The sequence below is a fragment of the Cervus canadensis genome, chromosome 4 (genome assembly GCF_019320065.1).
Source record: "Cervus canadensis isolate Bull #8, Minnesota chromosome 4, ASM1932006v1, whole genome shotgun sequence".
Classification (NCBI taxonomy): Eukaryota; Metazoa; Chordata; class Mammalia; order Artiodactyla; family Cervidae; genus Cervus; species Cervus canadensis.
In genome coordinates, this window is record NC_057389.1 from 85,412,624 (window position 1) to 85,433,393 (window position 20,770).

General features: G+C 38.1%; 1 protein-coding gene across 3 annotated transcripts in view; it reads left to right on the forward strand.

Moving 5' to 3' along the window:
• Positions 1 to 20,770, forward strand: part of RAD50 (RAD50 double strand break repair protein) — a 247,961-nt gene that overhangs the window by 186,075 nt on the left and 41,116 nt on the right. For all 3 annotated transcript variants that reach the window (XM_043466015.1, XM_043466014.1, XM_043466013.1), the window contains 9 exons: positions 3,650 to 3,778; positions 3,995 to 4,160; positions 5,909 to 6,102; positions 6,435 to 6,641; positions 7,707 to 7,889; positions 8,689 to 8,846; positions 15,025 to 15,200; positions 15,694 to 15,931; positions 20,259 to 20,448. In XM_043466015.1, coding sequence (XP_043321950.1) covers positions 3,650 to 3,778; positions 3,995 to 4,160; positions 5,909 to 6,102; positions 6,435 to 6,641; positions 7,707 to 7,889; positions 8,689 to 8,846; positions 15,025 to 15,200; positions 15,694 to 15,931; positions 20,259 to 20,448 — 1,641 coding nt within the window. The remainder of the gene's footprint in view (positions 1 to 3,649; positions 3,779 to 3,994; positions 4,161 to 5,908; positions 6,103 to 6,434; positions 6,642 to 7,706; positions 7,890 to 8,688; positions 8,847 to 15,024; positions 15,201 to 15,693; positions 15,932 to 20,258; positions 20,449 to 20,770) is intronic.

The following is a 20,770-nucleotide window of genomic DNA, read 5'->3' on the forward strand; positions in this document are numbered from 1 at the left end:
CCATAGTTTGCTCACATTCATGTCCATTGAGTTGGTGATGCCATCCAGCCATCTCGTCCTCTGTCGCCCTCATCTCCTTTTGCCCTCAGCCTTTCCCAGCATCAGGGTCCTTTCCAGTGAGTCGGCTCTTCTCAGGTGACCAGTGTATCGGAGCTTCAACTTCAGCATCAGTCCTTCCAGTGAATATTCAGGGTTGATTTCCTTTAGGACTGACTGATTTGATCTTGCTGTCCAAAGGACTTCAAGAGTCTTCTCTAGCACCACAGTTGAAAAGCATCAATTCTTTGGTGCTCATCCTTCTTTATGGTCCAACTCTCACATCCATACATGACTGCTGGAAAAACCATAGCTTTGACTATATGGACTTTGTCAGCAAAGTAATATCTCTGCTTTTTAATATGCTGTCTAGGTTGATCATAGCTTTTCTTCCAAGGAGATTTTTACTTCATCAAAATTAACATTTTCTTACAGTTTTTGCTTTTTGTTTCCTATCTAGGAAATCTTTGCCTGACTCAGGATCACAAAAATTTTCTTCTTGAAGTTTTATAGTCTTGAGTTCTTATATTTAAGTATATTTCAGGTTAATTTTTTAATGCAGTATGAGGTGAGGTTGAGATGTACTTCTTTACATAGATGTCCAGTCATTCCAGCTCCCAGAGCCTGTGGTCTTCATTGTTGCACCACCTTGCCTCCCAGTGTCCTCCTCACCCATGTTTAAGTCTGGGACTCTGTACAAGTCCTTGGAGTCTCCTGCTCTACTCAGCAGGTACAGGCACACTTTGCTTTATTGTGCTCTGTAGATAACTGCTTTTTTCTTTTATTGATTTTTTTGTAGTAACTCTGTGTCAAGCAAGTGTGTTGGTGTCATTTTTCCAACAGCATTTGCTCATTTTGGAAGACAGCTGTGCTCACCACTGTATCACCAACGCCAGTTTGTGTCTCTGTGTCACATTTTGGTAATTCTTGGAATATTTCAAGCTTTTTCATTGTTATATTATTATGGTATTTTGTAATCAATGATCTTTGGTGTTGCTACTGTAATTGTTTTGGGGTGCCACAAACCACACCCATATAAGACAGCAAATATTTTATTGTTGTACTTCACTAAATTTCTTTTTTTAAGATGACACATTTAATCAATAAATGTTGTGTGTGTTCTTACTGCTCTACCACCTGTCCATTCCCCTTTCTCCCTCTTCTTCTGAGACACCTATTATTGAAATTAGACCAGTTATTAACCCTGTAAGGGCCTCTCACATCTTCAGGAGACAGGAAGAGTCACACATCTCTCACTTTAAATCAAAACCTAGAAATAATTAAGGTCAGTGAGGAGGGCATATCAAAAGCCATCACAGGCCAAAAGCTGGGTCTCATATGTCAAGTGGTTAGCCAGCTTGTGAATGCAAAGGAAAAAGTTTTTGAAGGAAATTAAAAGTGTTACTCCAGTGAACTCATAAATGATAAGAAAGTGAAACAGCATTATTGCTGATGTGGAGATTTTAGTTGTCTGGATAGAAGATCAAACCAGCCACAACATTCCCTTAAGTGAAAGCCTCATCCAGAGCCAGGTCCTAACTCTCTTCAATTCTGTGAAGGCTGAGAGGTAAGGACGCTGCAAAAGAAAGGTTTGAAAGTAGCCAGAGAATCTTAAGGTTTAAGGAAAGATATTGTCTCCCAAGACTTCAGAGTGCAAGGTAAAGCAGCAAATGCTCATACAGAAGCTGCAAGTTATACAGAAGACATAGCTAAGACCATGAATGAAGTTGACTTCATTGTACAGCAGATTTTCACTGTAGGTGAAACAGCCTTATACTGATACAAGATACCATCTAGGACTTTCATGGCTAGAGAGAAGTTAATGCCTGGCCTCAAAGCTTCAAAGGTCAGGCTGACTGTTGTTAGGGACTAACATAGCATGTGACTTTTAAGTGGAAGCCAGTACTTGTTGACCATTCTGAAAATCTTAAGAGCCGTTAAAAATTATGTTATATCTACTATGCTTGTGTTCTATAAATGGAGCAACCTGGATGACAGTGTATCTATTCACAGCATGGTTCAGTGAATATTTTAAACCCATTGTTGAGATCTACTGCCCAAAAAAAAATTTTTTTTCCCAAAATATCCATAATTTTGCTCATCAACCATGTATCTGATCACCCAAGAGTGCTGATGGAGATGTACAATGAGATTTATGTTTTCATGTCTGCTAACATAGCATCCATTCTGCAGCTCATGGATCAAGAAGTCATTTTTCACTTTCATGTCTTTTTAAGAAATACATTTCATAAGGCTGTAGTTGCCATAGATAGTAATTCCAGTGATGGATCTGGGTAAATTGAAAACCTTCTGGAAAGGATTTACCATTCTAGATGCCATTAAGAATATTCATGATTCATGGGAACAGATCAAAATATGAACAGTGTTTTCTTTTAAGACATAATACTATTGCACACTTCTACATGGTAGTGTAAACAATTTCTATATACACTGTGAAGTCAAAAGATTTGTGTGACTTGGCTTTATTGCAATAATCACTTTATTGCAGTGGTCTGGAACTGAACCCACTTTGCTTGAGGTGTCATAATGTTTAGAGGGAATATATAGCAGCACTTAGTACAGTGTCTGCAATATAGCAAGTCTTTGATCACTGATAGCTATGACTATTATTGATAATTGTTTTTTAATCTCTCATTCAGCTAACGTACTAAACACTTGTTACATGTGCTGGGGAAGCATTGGTGAACAAAATGAACAACGTTTCTATGATGATAACACACTACCTTTATATAAATCATAAGATATGGTGTTAGTGAAGTGAAAGTCGCTGAGTCATGGCCAACTCTTTTTGACCCCATGGACTACACAGTCCATGGACTTCTCCAGGCCAGAATACTAGAACACTGGAGTTGGTAGCCATTCCCTTCTCCAGGGGATCTTCCCAACCCAGGGATCGAACCGAGGTCTCCTGCAGTGCAGACAGATTCTTTACCAGCTGAGCCACCTTAGTATAATTTAGTAAATGACTTTGAAGTTGAGGATGCGTTTTGGTACAGGTATGAAAGCTTACAGTTGATATCCGTAATGTGCTAGTTTAAAAAGTGTCTTAGAAGAGGAATTGGTCAGCCTTAGAATTGTAGAGGAAAACACCGGAAGAATATCCCCAGCATCATCCAAGGAGGGAATTTTCTGAGCCAGGTCACCCATATTCCTAGGAGGTGAGGCAGCCAGCTGTTGCTAGAAGCAGGCCACTGAGATCATTTGTCACATTTCACTTGTGATGCAGCATGAGTTTCTAGTCCACTCAATAGTTCTAATTTCTTTTTTAATAAATAGTTATCCTTTTAAGGATTAAGTTCTTAAAATGTGGTATTTTACATAATGTGACTCCAGTTACCCAGTGACTGAATGACTTTTGTGAGAGGTGTTGAAGGTAGGGCATGGGCTTTGGAGTTAGAAGGGAGTTTATTTCCTTCTTTTCTTTATGAGCTATAAGGCGTTGCACGAGTTACAATGTCTAAAATCCTCAGTTTCTCTGTGCTCATTTATAGCAATGTGACTAAGTGACTGGCCCTGGGACATATTATTTATCTTCAATTATTTGTGGTGTAAACTATAGTGAATTTTACTTATGCAGCGTGTTTATTTTCAGAATCGTCTAAAAGAAATTGAACAAAATCTCTCTAAAATAATGAGACTCGACAATGAAATTAAAGCTTTGGAAAGCCGAAAGAAGCAAATGGAAAAAGATAATAGTGAACTGGAACAGAAAATGGAAAAGGTTTGTGCTGGTAGAATTTTGTTCTACTTCAGAATTTTGAGATTATTTTCATGAACCTCATTTGATCCCATTTTGTCACTCATTTCCAAACATAGAAATCTTGATGTTTGTGTTACTTCCATGTTTATGTTAAAAGGAAGGATATTGAATAAGCTCTGGTTCATATTTTGTACCTCAGTGTGATACCTTGTTATACTTTATTTTCGTTCTACACAGGTTTTTCAAGGGTCTGATGAGCAACTAAATGATTTATATCACAATCACCAGAGAACAGTAAGGGAGAAAGAAAGGAGATTGGTAGACTGTCAGCGTGAACTGGAAAAATTAAATAAAGAATCTAGGCTTCTCAATCAAGAAAAATCAGAACTACTTGTGGAACAGGGTAGGACAGTGTTTACTTGTTTTTTTCCTGTATTATAATGTTATGAATTTTCTGTATGAATGATGAATCTCCAGGGAATTATGCTGTGTGAAAAAAGTCAGTCTCAAAAGATTATATGTTTCCATTTTATATGGCATTTTGAAATACTAAAATTTTAGAAATCTAGAATAGATTAGTGATTGCCAGGGGAGGAAGAATGGGAGGAGGGTTAGCATGATTATGGTTTTATAATTTTATTTACTTATTTATTTATTTATTTTTGGCTGTGCTGGGTCCTCACTGCTGCACAGGCTTTTCTGTCGTTGCAGAGAGTGGAGACTACTCTCTAGTTGTGGTGCCTGGGCTTCTCATTGGGGTGGCTTCTCTTATTGTAGAGCACAGGGTCTGGGACGTGTGGGCTCAATAGTTGCAGTTCCCGGGTTCTAGAGAACTGGCTCAGTAGTTGTGGCACACAGGCTTAGTTGCTCCACAGCATGTGGGGGTCTTCCCAGGTCAGGGATCAAACCCATGTCTCCTGCGTTGGCAGGCTGATTTTCTACCAGTGAGTCACTCGGGAGGCCCTGGTTCTGGTTTTAAAAGAAAGAAGAGGGGTTCTTGTGGTATTTGAACTGCTCGATGTCTTGACTGTCATGGTGAATGTAAGAACCAACACAGCTGATAAAATCATATAAAACTTATACACACAGATACAATTTAAACTGGGGAGATAAAAGATTGGTGGATTGTATTAATGTCATTATCCTTATTGTGATATACTATAGTTTTGCAAAATGACTAAAAGAGAACATTGTTTTTCTACTCAACAACAGTTCTGACATCAGATGTGTAGGTTTTTCCACACCAAGCAATTTTCCAGTTATCAGTGGATACCAGGTGTCCTGTAATTTCATTCATTTCTGACATCCCTGGTCTGAAATTAGCACAGATCCCACAGATTAAGGTCTCAGTCCCGTGAGACTGTCCCTCACTTTACTTCAGATGCTGCTCCCAAGTCCCAGGTTGTCTAGCACCTGTACTTCTGACCAACTGGCTATATAAACCAGGGGTTTCCACAACTCCTTTCTCAGGTTCAGTAATTTTCTGTAACTTCCTAGAACTCAGGGAAACACTATCACCAGGTTATTAAGAATAGAGCTCAGGAACAAACAGATGGAAGAGGTGCATAGGGCAGGATAGGGGAGAGGGACATTGAGCTTCCATGCCTTCTCCACATGTGCAACTTGCCCAGCACCTCGATGGAAGCCCTTTGAGTGTCATTGCTTAGGGTTTTTATAAGTTGCATTAGGTAGGCCTGATTGATTAAGTCATTGGCCATTGGTGATTGAACTCAGACTTCAGCCCCTCCCCAGAAATGGGAGGGGTGGATATTGAAACTTCGGACTCTCTAATCACATAGTTGGTTCCTCTGATGACCAAGTCCCATCCTCCAAGAGTCACCTCATTAGAATAAACTCAGGTAAAGTTGAAAAGGGCTTACAATGAATAACCAAAGATACTCCTCTCACCCCTGTCACTGGGAAATTCTGAGTTTTTGGAGCTCTGTATCAATAACCAAGGACAAAACCAAATGTGGATTTCTTACTGTATCTCAATAATATAGTTACCATTGGGGAAACTGGGCAAAGGATATAAGAGATCTTGTTCTATTATTTTTTTTTTTTTTTTACAATTGCATGTAATGTACAATTGTCTTAATTTTTTAAAAAAATCAACTGATAAAAGAATTACTATGATTATGTTTTTTAAAGGCCGTCTACAACTACAAGCAGATCGTCATCAGGAACATATACGAGCTAGAGATTCATTAATTCAGTCTTTGGCAACACAGCTAGAATTGGATGGCTTTGAGCTTGGACCATTCAGTGAAAGACAGATAAAAAATTTTCACAAGCTTGTGAGAGAGAGGCAGGAAAAGGAAGCAGAAACTGCTAGCCATCTGTTGGTAAATACTGTTATTTTCTGTTTGTATCGCATTGTCTGGTTGAATTGTTTTAATTTTGGGGTGGATCTTATTTTGTCATATTTTTGGATTAATGTTATCCATTAAAATTAGCCATGAGGTAAAATTAAAACCTTTATGGAAGCAAATTTTGTAAAGTTTGTAGTTATAAAAGTACAAAGGAAATACAGACCTACATTTCTTATTTGATTTTAGGTAAAAATTCTTTCTGTATTTTCCTCAGATTATATTACTTTTGCATCAAAGAAACTTTTCCTTAGTGGTGTTTTTTTTTTGTGAAAAACTGATGCTTATGCTTCTTGCTATGTATTTAGAATGACTTCGCAGGAAAAGAGGCTCTGAAACAAAAACAAATAGATGAGATAAGGGATAAGAAAACTGGACTGGGAAGAATAATTGAGCTAAAGTCAGAAATCCTAACTAAGAAGCAGAATGAGCTGAAAAATGTGAAGTACGAATTACAGCAGTTGGAAGGCTCTTCAGACAGGATTCTTGAACTGGACCAGGAGCTCACAAAAGCTGTAAGATACTCTGTGTAATCCAGTAGTTTTAAGGTGTAAGATATTTGGAAGTATTTTATCTTTTGCTAGTCCTAAGATTACGGCATTTTAATAAAAATGTCAACTTTGTCTATCAGTCTCCTATAAAATGAATTTATTTGGCTGTCTTAATCACCCATCTCTAATCCTGAAACCTGGTGTGCTGAAAATTAGAATCATCTAAGGAAGGTTTAAAAAAAATACTTAAACTTAGATCTTAAACCTTCCAAATAAAAGTCTCTTAAGAGTGGGATGTGGAAATGTATGTTCAAAACAGAACTGGGTGGTTCTTACAAGTAGTTGAGAACCACTTGTCTCAGTTTTAAAAAAAGTAGTATTTTCCCTCTAGGTTCCACACACTGTAGATATTATGATTAAATATATGATTAGATATATGATTATTGCCATGTTACCACTTTTTCTGTGGTAGAAACTTTCTTAGCCCACTTCTTCCTTCTGTGAATTTCCAAAATTTCTTCTCCGTTCCTAATCTGTTCCCTTCCCTCGTGTCTGTGTTAGCAAAATAAGCATCCTAAAACTTGGCAAATCCCTGCTTTTGGTCCCATCTTGATTATTTAAATGTTTCTTTTTGTTCCCATGCTTAACAGATAGCGTATATTTTTGTCAGTTTAACCGTTGATCACAATATTGCTCTGTTGTGATGGAGAGATACTGGTCAGGGACCACATCACATTTTCTGTATGCTAGGCAATGTGTAGTGAGTTACTTACTTCCTTGATAAATGCTTAATTATTGACTGAAGAGTCACTGAACTGTATACTTAGGCATATTTTTCTTAATTTTGACCTAATTTTCATTTTCACTCCTGTTTGACTCTTGTAGATTTATTTACTAAGTCTCTGCTCTTATAGTAAGGTAACTTTGTAAGATATTTCTTAAAAAGTTTATTCCTTCTGTTTTTCTGTTGTTGAATAAAATCTAAGTAGTATTTTGACCATTCTGAGGAGTAGCTGATTTCTAATACACTTTGCCATCATTTTAACCCAAAATGTTTAAACCTGTTCGTTTGTTTGAATTATCAATAAGGAACGTGAGCTAAGCAAGGCTGAGAAAAACAGCAATGTAGAAACTCTAAAAACAGAAGTAATAAGCCTTCAAAATGAGAAAGCAGACCTAGACAGGACCCTGCGTAAATTGGACCAGGAGATGGAGCAATTAAACCATCATACAGCAGCACGCACCCAGATGGAGATGCTCACCAAAGACAAAGTATGACCTTTCTTTTTATTCTAGTTATACTCTCTGGTGTTTAAAACAGTTTATCTTACATTCATAATTGTTATACTATGAAGTATTTAGTTGGTATTGGCTTTATATTTTAAGGGTTAAGTGAGCTTTATGCTCTATAAAATAGACTTTCAGGCTTAAAAACTATAATTACAAAAAAAAAGAAACAGTACAAAAGTATTTACACAAACACATACATGTACATTTCTATTAATTTTTAACATATATCATACAGAAATTTTGATCTTCCCAAGTGACTCAGTGGTAAAGAATCTGCCTCCAGTGCAGGAGGCTCAAGAGACTCAGGTTCGATCCCTGGGTCGGGAAGATCCCCTGGAGAAGGGAGTGGCAGTCTATTCCAGTGTTCTTCCATGGAGACTTCCATGGAGAGAGGAGCCTGGCAGGCTAAAGTCCGTCGGGTCGCAGAGTCAGACATGGCTGAGAGACTGAGCATACACGTAGTTTTGCTCAGTTTTAATTTTTGTGTCATCAGACCTGTTATTCTTTCCTCTAATACTGTAAGAAGTTTTCAAGAGTTCCCTGGTGGCCAAGTATCACTGGCGGTTTCACTGCCATGGTCCAGCTCGGTCCTTGGTGAGGCAGCTGAGAGACTGCACAGGCTGCATAGCACAGCCAACATTAAACGTGATTTTTTTTCTTTTTCTCCTTGCATTTTCAGTTTTATTTTTAAGCCTAGAACTGTAATCAACCTAAAATTTGGGTTTATTCTTTATGTGGAGATACTGAGTTTCATTTTTAAAAGATTTTTTTTTCCCTTTAGGCTGACAAAGATGAACAAATCAGAAAAATAAAATACAGGCATAGTGATGAATTAACATCATTGTTAGGATATTTTCCCAACAAAAAACAGCTTGAAGACTGGCTTCATAGTAAATCAAAAGAAATTAATCAGACCAGGGACAGACTTGCCAAGTTGAAGTAAGTAGTTGTAACATTTGAAGATGTAATAGAAGTCTCTTATGTCATGCTTTCATTTTTAATTGTTTTGAAATCATTTATTGTCATGAAATGGTATGTCTTATTAACTGACTTTGATTCTCCTATATTTTACAAATTAAGTAAAATGGCAACAGTGATTTGAGCTTCTTGTTCCTTAAAAGTTTGCAGAACTAAGAGAAAGAATTAAAATATTCCTCTGTAAAAAGTGAGACTTGAAAATACAAAACTCCTAAAAGGTAATGTGGGGACAAGTTTCATTATGTTGAAATTGGCAATGATTTCTTGGTTATGACCCCAAAAATACAGGCAACAGAAGCAAAACTAGACAGATGGGACTACATCATACTTAAAAACTGCTACACAACAGAGGGTAAAGGCAATCCACGTAATGGGAGAAAACATTTGCAAATGATATATCTGTTTAGGTGTGGTGGTTGTTCAGTCACTAAGTCATGTTCAACTCTTTGCAATCCCATGGACTGCAGCATGCCAGGGTTCCCTGTCCTTCACTGTCTCCTGGACTTTGCTAAAACTCATGTCCATGGAGTTGGTGATGCCATCCAACCATCTCATCCTCTGTTGCCCCCTCCTCCTGCCTCCTGCCCTCAGTCTTTCCCTGCATCAAGGTCTTTTCCAGTGAGTTACTCTTCGCATCAGGTGGCCAGAGTATTGGAGCTTCAATTTCAGCATCAGTCCTTCCAATGAATATTCAAGGTTGATTTCCTTTAGGACTGACTGGTTTGATCTCCTTGCTGTCCAAGGGACTCTCAAGAGTTTTCTCTAGCGCCACATTTTGAAAGCATCAATTCTTCAGCACTCATCCTTCTTTATGGTCCAACTCTCACACCCATACATGACTGTTGGAAAAACTATGAAATGAAATGATGAAAGTCAATCATGTTGTGTCCAAATCTTTGCGACCCCATGAACTAGCCTGCCAGGCTCCTCTGCCCTTGGAATTCTCCAGGCAAGAATACTGGAGTGGGTAGCCATTCCCTTCTCCAGGGGATCTTCTCAACCCATGAATTAAACTTGGGTCTCCTGCATTGCAGGCAGATTGTTTACTGTCTGAGCCACCAGGGAAAAACCAGTTTTGACTATGGACCCTTGTCGGCAAAGTGATGTCTCTGCCTTTTAATATATTGTCTAAGTGACCATACCGTCGTGATTATCTGGATCATTAAGACCTGTTTTTGTTGTTCTTCTGTGTATTCTAGATACCTCTTCTGCTTCTGTTAGGACCTTGCTGTTTCTGTCCTTTATTATGCCCACCTTTGCCTGAAATATTCACTTGGTATCTCTAGTTTCCTTAAAGAGATCTGTAGTTTTTCCCATTCTGTTGTTTCCTTTTATATCTTTGCATTGTTCACCTATGAAAGCTTTCTCATCTCTCCTTGATACTCTCTGGAACTCTGCATTCATATCCCAATGGAATATCTTTCCCAGAACCTTTGCCTTGTGTTTCTCTTTTCTCAGCTGTATATAAGGCCTCCTCAGACAACCATTTTGCCTCCTTGCATTTCTTGTTCTTTGGGATAGTTTTGATCACCGCTAGTGTTATGAACCTCCGTCCATAGTTCTTCAGGGACTGTGTCCACCAGATCTAATCCCTTGAATCTATTTGTCATCTCCATTGTATAATCATAAGGGATTTGATTTAGGTCATACCTGAACTAGTGGTTCAGGTCTAGTGGTTTTCCCTGCTTTCTTCAATTTAAGTCTGAATTTTGCAGTAAGGCGTTCATGATCTGAGCCACAGTCACCTCCAGGTCTTGTTTTTGCTGACTGTATAGAGCTTCTCCATCTTCGGCTGCAAAGGATATAATCACTCTGATTTTGGTATTGACCATCTGGTGATGTCCATATGTATAGTTGTCTCTTGTGCTATTGTAAGACGGTGTTTGCTATGACCAGTGCGTTCTCTTGGCAAAAGTCCATTATTTTTTGCCCTGCTTCATTTTGTACTCCAAGGCCAAACTTGCTTGTTACTCCAGGTGTCTCTTGACTTCCTAGTTTTGCATTCCAATCCCCTATGAAGAAAAGGACATCATTTTTTGGTTTTGGTTCTAGAAGGTGTTGTAGGTCTTCATAGAACTGTATGCTTTCAGCTTCTTTGGCATTAATGGTTGGGGCACAGACTTGGATTACAGTGATATTGAATGGTTTGCCTTGGAAACAAACCGAGATCATTCTGTTGTTTTGAGATTGCACCCAAGTACTGCACTGATGTGAAGAGCTGACTCATTGGAAAAGACCCTGATGCTGGGAAAGATTGAGGGCATGAGGAGAAGGGGGCAACAGAGGATGAGATGGTCGGATGGCATCACCGACTCGATGGACATGAGTGTGAGCAAACTCCGGGAGATGGTGAAGGACAGGGAAGCCTGGCATGCTGCAGTCCATGGAGTTGCAAAGAGTCAATACGACTGAGCAACTGAACACAAACATCAACTGCATTTTGGACTCTCTTGTTGACTATGAGGGCTGCTCCATTTCTTCTAAGGGATTCTTGCCCACAGTAGTAGATACAACGGTCACCTGAGTTAAATTTGCTCATTCCTATCCATTTTAGTTCACTGTTTCCTAAAGTGTCAATGCTCACTCTTGCCATCTCCTGCTTGACCACGTCCAGTTTACCTTGATTCATGGACCTAACATTCCAGGTTCTTATGCAATATTGTTCTTTACTGCATTGGACTTTACTTTCACCACCAGATACATCTACAACTGAGCGTCATTTCCACTTTGGCCCAGCCTCTTCGTTCTTTCTAGAGCTATTTCTTCACTATTCCCCAGTAGCATATTGGACCCCTACCAACCTGGTGGGCTCATCTTCCGGTGTCATATCTTTTTGCCTTTTCCATGAACAATATGAACAATATGATTAAGGGTTAATATCCAGAATATATAAAGAACTCTTACAATTTGGTAATGAAAAAACAAATACCCAGATTAAAAAATGTCAAAGGACTTGAAGAGCAGTTTCTCCAATAGATATACAACTAGCCAACAAGCATATAGAAAGATACTCAGAATTGCTAATCATTAAGGAAATGCAAATCAAAACCATGGTGATATATCACTCCATACTGGTTAGGATGATAGTTATCAAAACAACAGGAAATACAGTAGTGGGTTATAATAACCTATAATAGAAAATGAAAGAGTAATATGTATATAACAGAATCACTTTGCTGTGCAGCTAACACTAACACATTGTAATTCAACTATACTTCAATTAAGTAAAATAAGTTTTTTAAAAACCCAGAAAACAAGTGTTGGTGAGGATATTGAGAAATTGGAACTCTGTGCACTATTCGTGGGAATGTAAAATGGTGCAGTTACTATAGAAAACCTTGGAGGTTCTTCAGAAATTAGGAAAAGAATAACCAGATGATTGAGCAGCTCCACTTGTGGGTATATATTCAAATGAAAACATGATCTCAAGGAAATATTTGTTAGTCCATGTTCACTGCAGCATTATTCACAATAGCCAACAGGTGGAAGCAACCTGAATGCTTATTGATGGATGGATAAATAAAATTTGGTGTAGTATAATGGAATATTATTTATCTTTGTAAGAGAAGGAAATCTTGTGTGTTGAGAAACCTTGAGGGTACTAAGTGAAGTATACTAGTCACAAAAAGTACTACATGGTTCCACTTAAATGAATATTCAAAGTTGTCAAACTCTTAGATACAGAAAGTATATGCACTGGAGGTTCAGAGTAGCTAGAGGATGAGGGTGGGGTGGGGTGGGGTGTTCAGTGGGTATAGAGTTCAGTTTTGTAAGATGAAAAAGCTTTAGAGATCTGTTACACAAAAATGTGCATCCAGTTAATACCACCATGCCATACAATTTAAAATGGGTAAGGTGTTAAATTTTGTTTTTTCCACAGTTTAAAAAAAGTGATCATTTTTTTCAAATATCACCTTGAGTGGTATTTAGATAGGAGGGTCAAAAATCCCACACATTTTTGAGGAAGATGGTGAATTTGGCCATGTTAAATTTATATTTCTTGTGGAAATGTCTGTTAGGGAATAAAATATTGGAGTTTGAGGTTTAATAGATTGGAAGTTGTTGCTTTGCAAATGATACTTGCGTCAGTAGTACATAACAACTTGGAGTTATTCAAAGAGAAGAGAAAGAATTGTAGTCAGATTCCTGGAAAACACCAGCATTTAAACTGTTGGCGAGCAAGGGAAGAGGAAGCAAGAGAACCAAATGCCCAGGGAGCCAGGGTATGAGCAAGAGAGGAGTGTGATTTGGTTTGCCTTGAGAAAATATTCTTCCAAGGAGGAGCCCAAATGTTTGTGGTGCTGTTAAAATAGTGATCTTAATGAGCAGTGCTCAATGTCTAGGATGGTGAAAGCATCATCTGCATGTTATTTTATTTCCAAATTTTTACTGCAACTCACAATGGAAAGTATCAAGATGAGGCATGTGTGCACTCATGAATATTTATCTGAAACAGATTTCTTAAAATAGTACCAGTACTAACTATGCTTAATCCACTCCAATATATTCTGCATAGTATATTCAGTTTTTCAAAATATGCTGACTATAATACATTAAATTGATTACATGACTTACCTAATGTGTCAAAACCTGTACATTGAAAACCCCTGATTTGTATGGGCACGGAGGCTGGCTAGGATAATATTTAAGAGCTGGAGTGGAAATTAATTGTACTAGTGAGCAAAGTCTGGTGAATGAGAGGGAATGCGCGATCAGGTTGTAAAAACTGGTTTGGCCAAGCTGTTTGTTCGGTTTTTCCTCTGAGATGGCTCTGGTAGCTCTAGTTGTCTTTAACTTCATTCAGAGCGATTTTGTTAGATTGTATTGTGACAGCTGTCCCGTCAGCATGCTTTTTAAAATAAATACATAAAATGTCCCCAAATTGGTGAATTTTGTGTAGCCATTTTAGTATTGAAGATGAAAGAGAAAAGCAACATTTTCACATATTATGCTTTGTTATTTCAAGAAAAGTAAAAATGCAACTGAAACACCAAAATGATTTGTGCCATATATAGAGAAGGTACTCTGGTTGAAAACAGTCCATGTTATGTCATGCGAGATGTAGCTGACATACTCAAAATATCCACATCAAGCTCTGAAAATCATTTGCACCAGCTTGGTTGTGTTAATCGATTTGATGTTTGGCTTCCACATAAATTGAGTGAAAAACCTTCTTGACCATATTTCCACATGCAATTCTCAACTGAAACATAACAAAAAGTTCCATTTTTAAAAGAAATTGTGACAGGCAATGAAGAGTGGAAACTGTACAATAATATGGAATGGAAGAGATCGTGGGTCAAGGAAAGTGAACACCACCAACCACACACCAAAGACCAATCTTCATCCAGAGAAGTTGATATTGTGTATATGGTGGGATTGGAAGTGAGTCCTCTACTATTAACTCTTTCCAAAAAACCAAACAGTTCCAACAAGTACAGCTGCAAATTAAACTAACTGAAATTCTCTTAATGGAAAAAATTTCAGTTCTTTGGAAGACCGTAAAAGGCACCTGGAACAAACTAGTTCTTTACTCAAAAAGATAAAAAGTTTTCAGAAGATGGAATTATGAGTTGCTTAGAAAATGGCAGAAGGTAGTGGAACAAAACAGTGAATACATTGTTCAGTAAAGTTCTTGATGAAAATGAAAAATGTGTCTTTTAGTTTTACTTTGAAACCAAAGGAAGCTTTTGGCCAACTCATTGGATGACAGCAACAAAGAGGGAACAAAGGAAAAATTTTTTACTGGAGGGAATGGAAGTACAGTTTGGAAAGGGTTCAGACAGAGTTAAGTGAATGCTCTCCTTTTTTCTAATTTCCCTCCAGTAGATCTGTGAAGCATATTCTCCTTGCTAAGGTTCTTAATGCAAGATCTCAGACCATGATCCCCCCTCAAACCAAGCAGAGTTCGGTCTGTACACATTCTTCTGGGAGCAGGTGTCTGACCAGAGTGAGTCAGTATACTATAGGAGTAGAGTGCAGGCAGGAGTGGACTGTTGCCATGACTTCTAAAAAAGAAAAAGCACTTGGTCACAGCAGACTATTGTAGTATTTTCTGGCAGAGTTTGTCTTGTATCTGCCTTCACACTTTGAATTCATTTCTCATATTTTAAAATTGTAATCTATTTTCTTATTTTAGCAAGGAACTAGCTTCAGCTGAGCAAAATAAAAATCATATAAATATTGAGCTAAAAAGGAAGGAAGAGCAGTTGTCCAGCTATGAAGACAAACTGTTTGATGTCTGTGGTAGCCAGGATTTTGAAAATGACTTGGACAGACTTAAAGAAGAAATTGAAAAATCATCAAAACAACGAGGTAAGTTACCTTCTTTATGTTATCAGGGCATTTTCATGTTTTTGAATTTTTGTTCACAGGTAGCTGTTAAGGATGGGAGATTTAAAAACTTGGTGCTGGAGCCAGGTGGCTCAAGTTTCACTTCTGGTTCTACAACCTACTTGCTTTATGACTTTGGACAGATTATTGAAACTTTTTATACTTCAGATTCATTGCCTGAGGACATAATTGCCTAGGACGTTGGGGAGGAGTAAATGAGATTATAGTGTCTGGCACATAACACTCTCTATAAGTTTTGTTATACTTTTTGTGTTACCAGAAAATAATTTATATAAATCTGAATGTATTGTGCCCTTGAGAAGATTTAAATGTCAGAATTTTTATTTCTTTCATAGTGTGTTTATAAAGCAAGAAGAGTATCATGTATTTACAGAAAAGGATAGAAGTATATTAACAAAACCATATTTCATATGCATCTCACTGAGAATGTATATATGCATATGTTTTTAAATAGCCATGCTGGCTGGAGCGACGGCAGTTTACTCCCAGTTCATTGCTCAGCTGACGGATGAAGACCAGGCGTGTTGCCCTGTCTGTCAGAGAGGTTTTCAGACAGAAGCTGAATTGCAAGAAGTCATCAGTGATTTGCAGTCCAAGCTGAGGCTTGCTCCAGATAAGCTCAAGTCGACAGAATCAGAGCTAAAGAAAAAAGAAAAGCGGCGTGATGAAATGCTGGGACTAGTGCCCATGAGGTGAGAAGAGCCGTTTCCCATTACCGTGCCTGTAGAGCAGCACTGTGAGAGATGCCTCTCTGCCTCCTGGCATAGGGTGGGTATTCGGTTAGCAGGAGTTGAGTGAATAGAGGTTGAAGTCAGGAATCTCAGCCAGAATGTTCCTTCCCTGTTAATTTATGTGATAAGAAAGAATTGTTTTCTTTCAAAGTAAGTTTGTTTCTTAAACTACTCACAGGATGGATACATTCTTTACTCTGTGAGTGTGTGTGTGTGTTTCATCCCTGAGACTTGGGTTGAGGGCAGAAATTTTTAAATCTAAATTTTCAGACTATTTGCTGATGTGTCACTTCCTAAACCCAGCAGAAGAATTAGAGTACTGGAAAGCCCCCCTTAAGAGACAAGTTTTAAACTATACTTAGGTTTTTCTCACTTCCAGAAAGAATGAATTATAGATGATTTCTATTGTTTATTTTTCCCTCTCTTCTATAAGAAATCCAGATGATGGTCTATTTATAAATAAAATCAAGTCAGAGAGTATGTGAAGATTGCCTTGGTATTTCCCAGAACATAGAGCACAAAAATGGTCACAGAAACCAATAAGACATGAGCTTCATGGAGCTGATGATCTTTGTAAGGAAATGCATTAGTTAGGAAAAAAGAAGCCAGTGGACTATAGAATGACGGTAGTATTTTGAGGGAAGGAGGAGGAATGTAAAACATAGAAAAGTGATTTGACTCATTAAAGAGAAGGAAAGGGGAGAGGGGAATTAGACCAGTGTGTATAAAGGACAGGGAAGAGTGAGACATGTGCTGCAGTCGAAACATTATCTGGAGTTGGAGAACTTATTTGTAGTGACTGATTCCCATAAGTAGGGAAGACAGAGCTGCATTATGTTCATTCCTAGTTACAGCTCTGTCTTTTAGGTGATGGGGAGCCATCCTCAGGGATTTAATGAAAAATGTGTCTTAGGAAAATTAATCTAATGTTAATACATTGAATGGATGAAAGTGAGAAAAACTCTAAAAGCAAAAAAGGAGGAGGGTATGTTGACTTGGAAAACTGAAGAGGAGTGCAAGGAAAAGGAGAAGGAAAGATGCAAGAAGATGTGCTTTGTGGTAGCCAGCCTGTAAGATGGTCCCCAGTGATCCTTGCCTCCTGGTATTCACATTCTTGCAGAGTTGTCTCATGTTCCAGGATGGGTTCCAGGATATGTAACCAGTAAAATACAACAGAAGTGATCACAGGTTCCTTCGAGGATCAGGTTATATAAGACACTATAGCTTCCCGCTCTCCTTTTCTTTCTCTTGGATCTGGGGGAAGCCAGCTGCTGTGTTGTGAGCAGCCCTGTGGAGGGACCCACTTGGTGAGGACCTGAGGCCTTTGAACAACCACATGAGTGAGTGTACCATTTGGAAGCAGATTTTCCAGCAATAATACCTTCAGATGACTGCAGCTCACAGCTTGACCGCACCTTCAGTAACACACCCTGAGTCAAAAATACCCAAGTAGCAGCTAATCCTCCTATCTGTGGGAAATAAGTGCTATTGTGTTTTAAGCTGCTAAGTTTTGGGGTGTTGTGTTATGTAGCGATAGATAACTAATATAATCATCAAGAATAAAAACCAGATCATTAGGGGCTACAGAGAGCATGTCATATGGTGACAAAAGCAATAATTTGAGAATGAAAAGGAATAAGGCAAGATCTTAAAAAGAAAGACATTAAGTGAAAGATAAAATTAGAAGTTGGTAGAATGAAGACTCCTACTTGATGACTAACCAGCTGTAATGAACTGTGTAATCACAGCTGGGAGCCTGGTATAATGAATGACCAGCAATGCTGAGGAATCTATTTTAAGGCAAGAGCAAACTGCTGTTCTGTGAGCATTCAGACCATATGTATTTCATACTAAAGTTCCATAATCCTGAGAAATAGAGCTGGACAATAGACAAAAATAAAGCTACTTTGTGACCAAAAAAAAAAAGAAGAAGTTGGTAGAAAGTACATGTAGTTCTGTGTCAAACTGGTAAATTATGAAGAGCAGAAATCAACACTGTATTGATATTTTAGGACCCTTGCCAACATAGCTCCCCTTGTCAGAGTAAGGTATGTATCTTATTCATTGTTGTGCCTCCATAATTCTCTGTGTTTTGTAAGTTTGGTAAGTAACTGTTTGCTGAATGAATAAGAACTGTAGTAACTGTAGTTCCATGTGTTTATTGCTGCCTAACAAACCCCCCTCAGAACTTGGTACCTCACAACAATGATTTATTATGATCTTCCATGGTTCTGTGGGATAATTGGGCCTAACTCAGTGGGACTGGGGGCAGAGGAGAAGGGGACGACAGAAGATGAGATGGCATCACTGACTCGATGGACATGAGTTTGAGTAAACTCCAGGAGTTGGTGATGGACAGGGAGGCCTGGTGTGCCGCAATTCATGGGGTCACAAAGAGTCAGACACGACTGAGCGACTGAACTGAACTGAACTGAAGTAGTTCTTATTTGGGGTATTTCATGCAATTGCAGTCAGATGTTGGCTGCAGTCATTTCAAGGCTCTACTGGCCTGGACATTCAGTAGAGTTCACTCATATGGCCGGTGATGGTGCTGACTGTTGGCTACGAGCTCATCTGAGGCTCTCCTGGCCTGGACATTCACGATGGTTCACTCACATGGTTGGTGGTGATGCTGACGGTTGGCCACGGGCTTACCTGGGCCGTCACACAGAATGCCTTCATTTGACCTCCACCTGTGTCTTGGACTTTTGGCAGCATAGTGGCTAGATTGCCACAGGAAGTATTCTAATAGCAAATGTGTTAAGGCCTGGGCCCAGAAGCTCATAGTGTTACTTCTGCTGTTTTTTATTGGTCATAGTGTTGCTGCTATTTTTTACTGCTATTTTTTTACATAGACCACGTCTATGTGTGTATGCAAATGTAAAAATGGGGTTAAAATTTAATGGATGCCTGTAGTTCTCCACAAAGATCACCCAGTCAAGTGAATGCTTGATTGTCATTAGGCTGTTGTAGCTTTGTCACTTTTTAGGTAGTGGGCACATAACTTAAGACAAACTTAGGGTCCATAACATCAGGAAATAATGTGAACATGAATTATTCATAATCTAAATACATTCATATTTATTCAGGAAAGTTTTTCATTGCTCTGGTATAAAAGATTACAGGTCTTTTGTCACCACAGATTGGTTGATTGGCATTTCTTGGTCATAGTGTGGACTTTTAAAAAATCATTAAGTAATAACAGTGTAATAGCTAATGCTTGAGTTTCTAGTTTATTATAAGATTCTCATTAGAAATCAGTTTATCATACTAATTTGATTTTGATTAAGAATTTAAAACTTTTCTGAAATAAGCTTAATAGCTTTTTATTTTTCAGATTAAATACAAGTTTTGTTGTTTCCAAGGTATTAACAAAAACAGGTTTGGGGCCAGTACCTGCCACAGGGGTGTTAATTCATTGGCTGGAATAGCAGTAGTAAAGTGGGTTTAACAGCTTTTGTACCATAAACCCATGTAGCATTTGACTGAATGGTTTCCTTCCTTCCTTCTTCTTTTCTTCCATCCTTCATTTTTCTAACGTTTAAAGTTTTTATTTTAAAAGTTTTAAACTTTTAAAACTTTTAATTTGTAATTTTACACTTAAAGAAAATTTAGGTAGTACAGAGAGTTCACATACATCCTTCACCCCGTTTCTCCTGATGTTCACAATTTATGTTACCATAATATGGCTGTCAAAATCAAGAAATTAACTTTGGTGTAATTCTATTAAACTACAAACCACATTTGAATTTTAGCAGTCTTTCTGTTAATATCCCTTTTCTATTTCAGGATCCAACTTAGGATCTCCACATTGCATGTAGTAATTATCCTTGTTATTAATATTTATCCTTAGGCTCTTGTGTGGTCTACCATAGTTCTTTGTCTTTCATGATCTTGACACTTCTGATGAGTATGGTCTTGGTAATTTGTAAAATATCCTTCAGTTTGGCAGACAGCGTGGTAAAATTGTTGCTATCAAGATCTCTTAATAGGTACTAAAATCAGTGGACAAAGGTTTGAGGAAAAACCGAATGTTTACATTGTCTTCAGTGTACTTCTCCTAGGTTTTTATTGATTACATAGAGAAAAATAGTAACTTTACAATGGATAAATCTGGCTTACACTGTCTTTACTAAGTAAGAGTAACATAATGACATCATGTGCCCACTAAAGATGCCCTGAGAAGGATACAACATCACTTCTATGGTATTCTTGCCAAAAATATGTAACCTCCATCTCTTTATGAAGAAACATTACATTGCTTATTTTTAATTGTGTTTTTGTGAAGGCAAAGCATAATTGATTTGAAGGAGAAGGAAATACCAGAATTAAGAAATAAACTGCAGAACGTGAACAGAGACATACAGCGCCTCAAGAATGACATAGAAGAACAGGAAACACTCTTGGGTGCAATTATACCTGAGGAAGAAAGTGCTAAAGTGTGTCTGACAGATGTTACAATTATGGAGAGGCTCCAGGTACAGTTACTGCAGTTTAAAGATGAATAAAACTTGTTTCATGGTGGTTTGAAAATGACATGTGAGTGTTTAAATAGCTAGTTTTCTGGTACAAATTGTGTTCCCTATTCTGAATTTCAGGTAGTTTCAGGGAGTAACTGCTTAACTTACATTTCTGAGTTTAGTTCTTTTTATCCATAAGTTAGGAGAATTATGTTTATTTTTCTTTTTTAGTCTGCTTCCTTTAATTTGCTTTAGTCTGCTTCCTTTAATCCAATAGTCAGTTGGGTCTGACTCATTGTGGCCCCATGGACTGTAGCGCACCAGGTTCCTCTCTCCATGG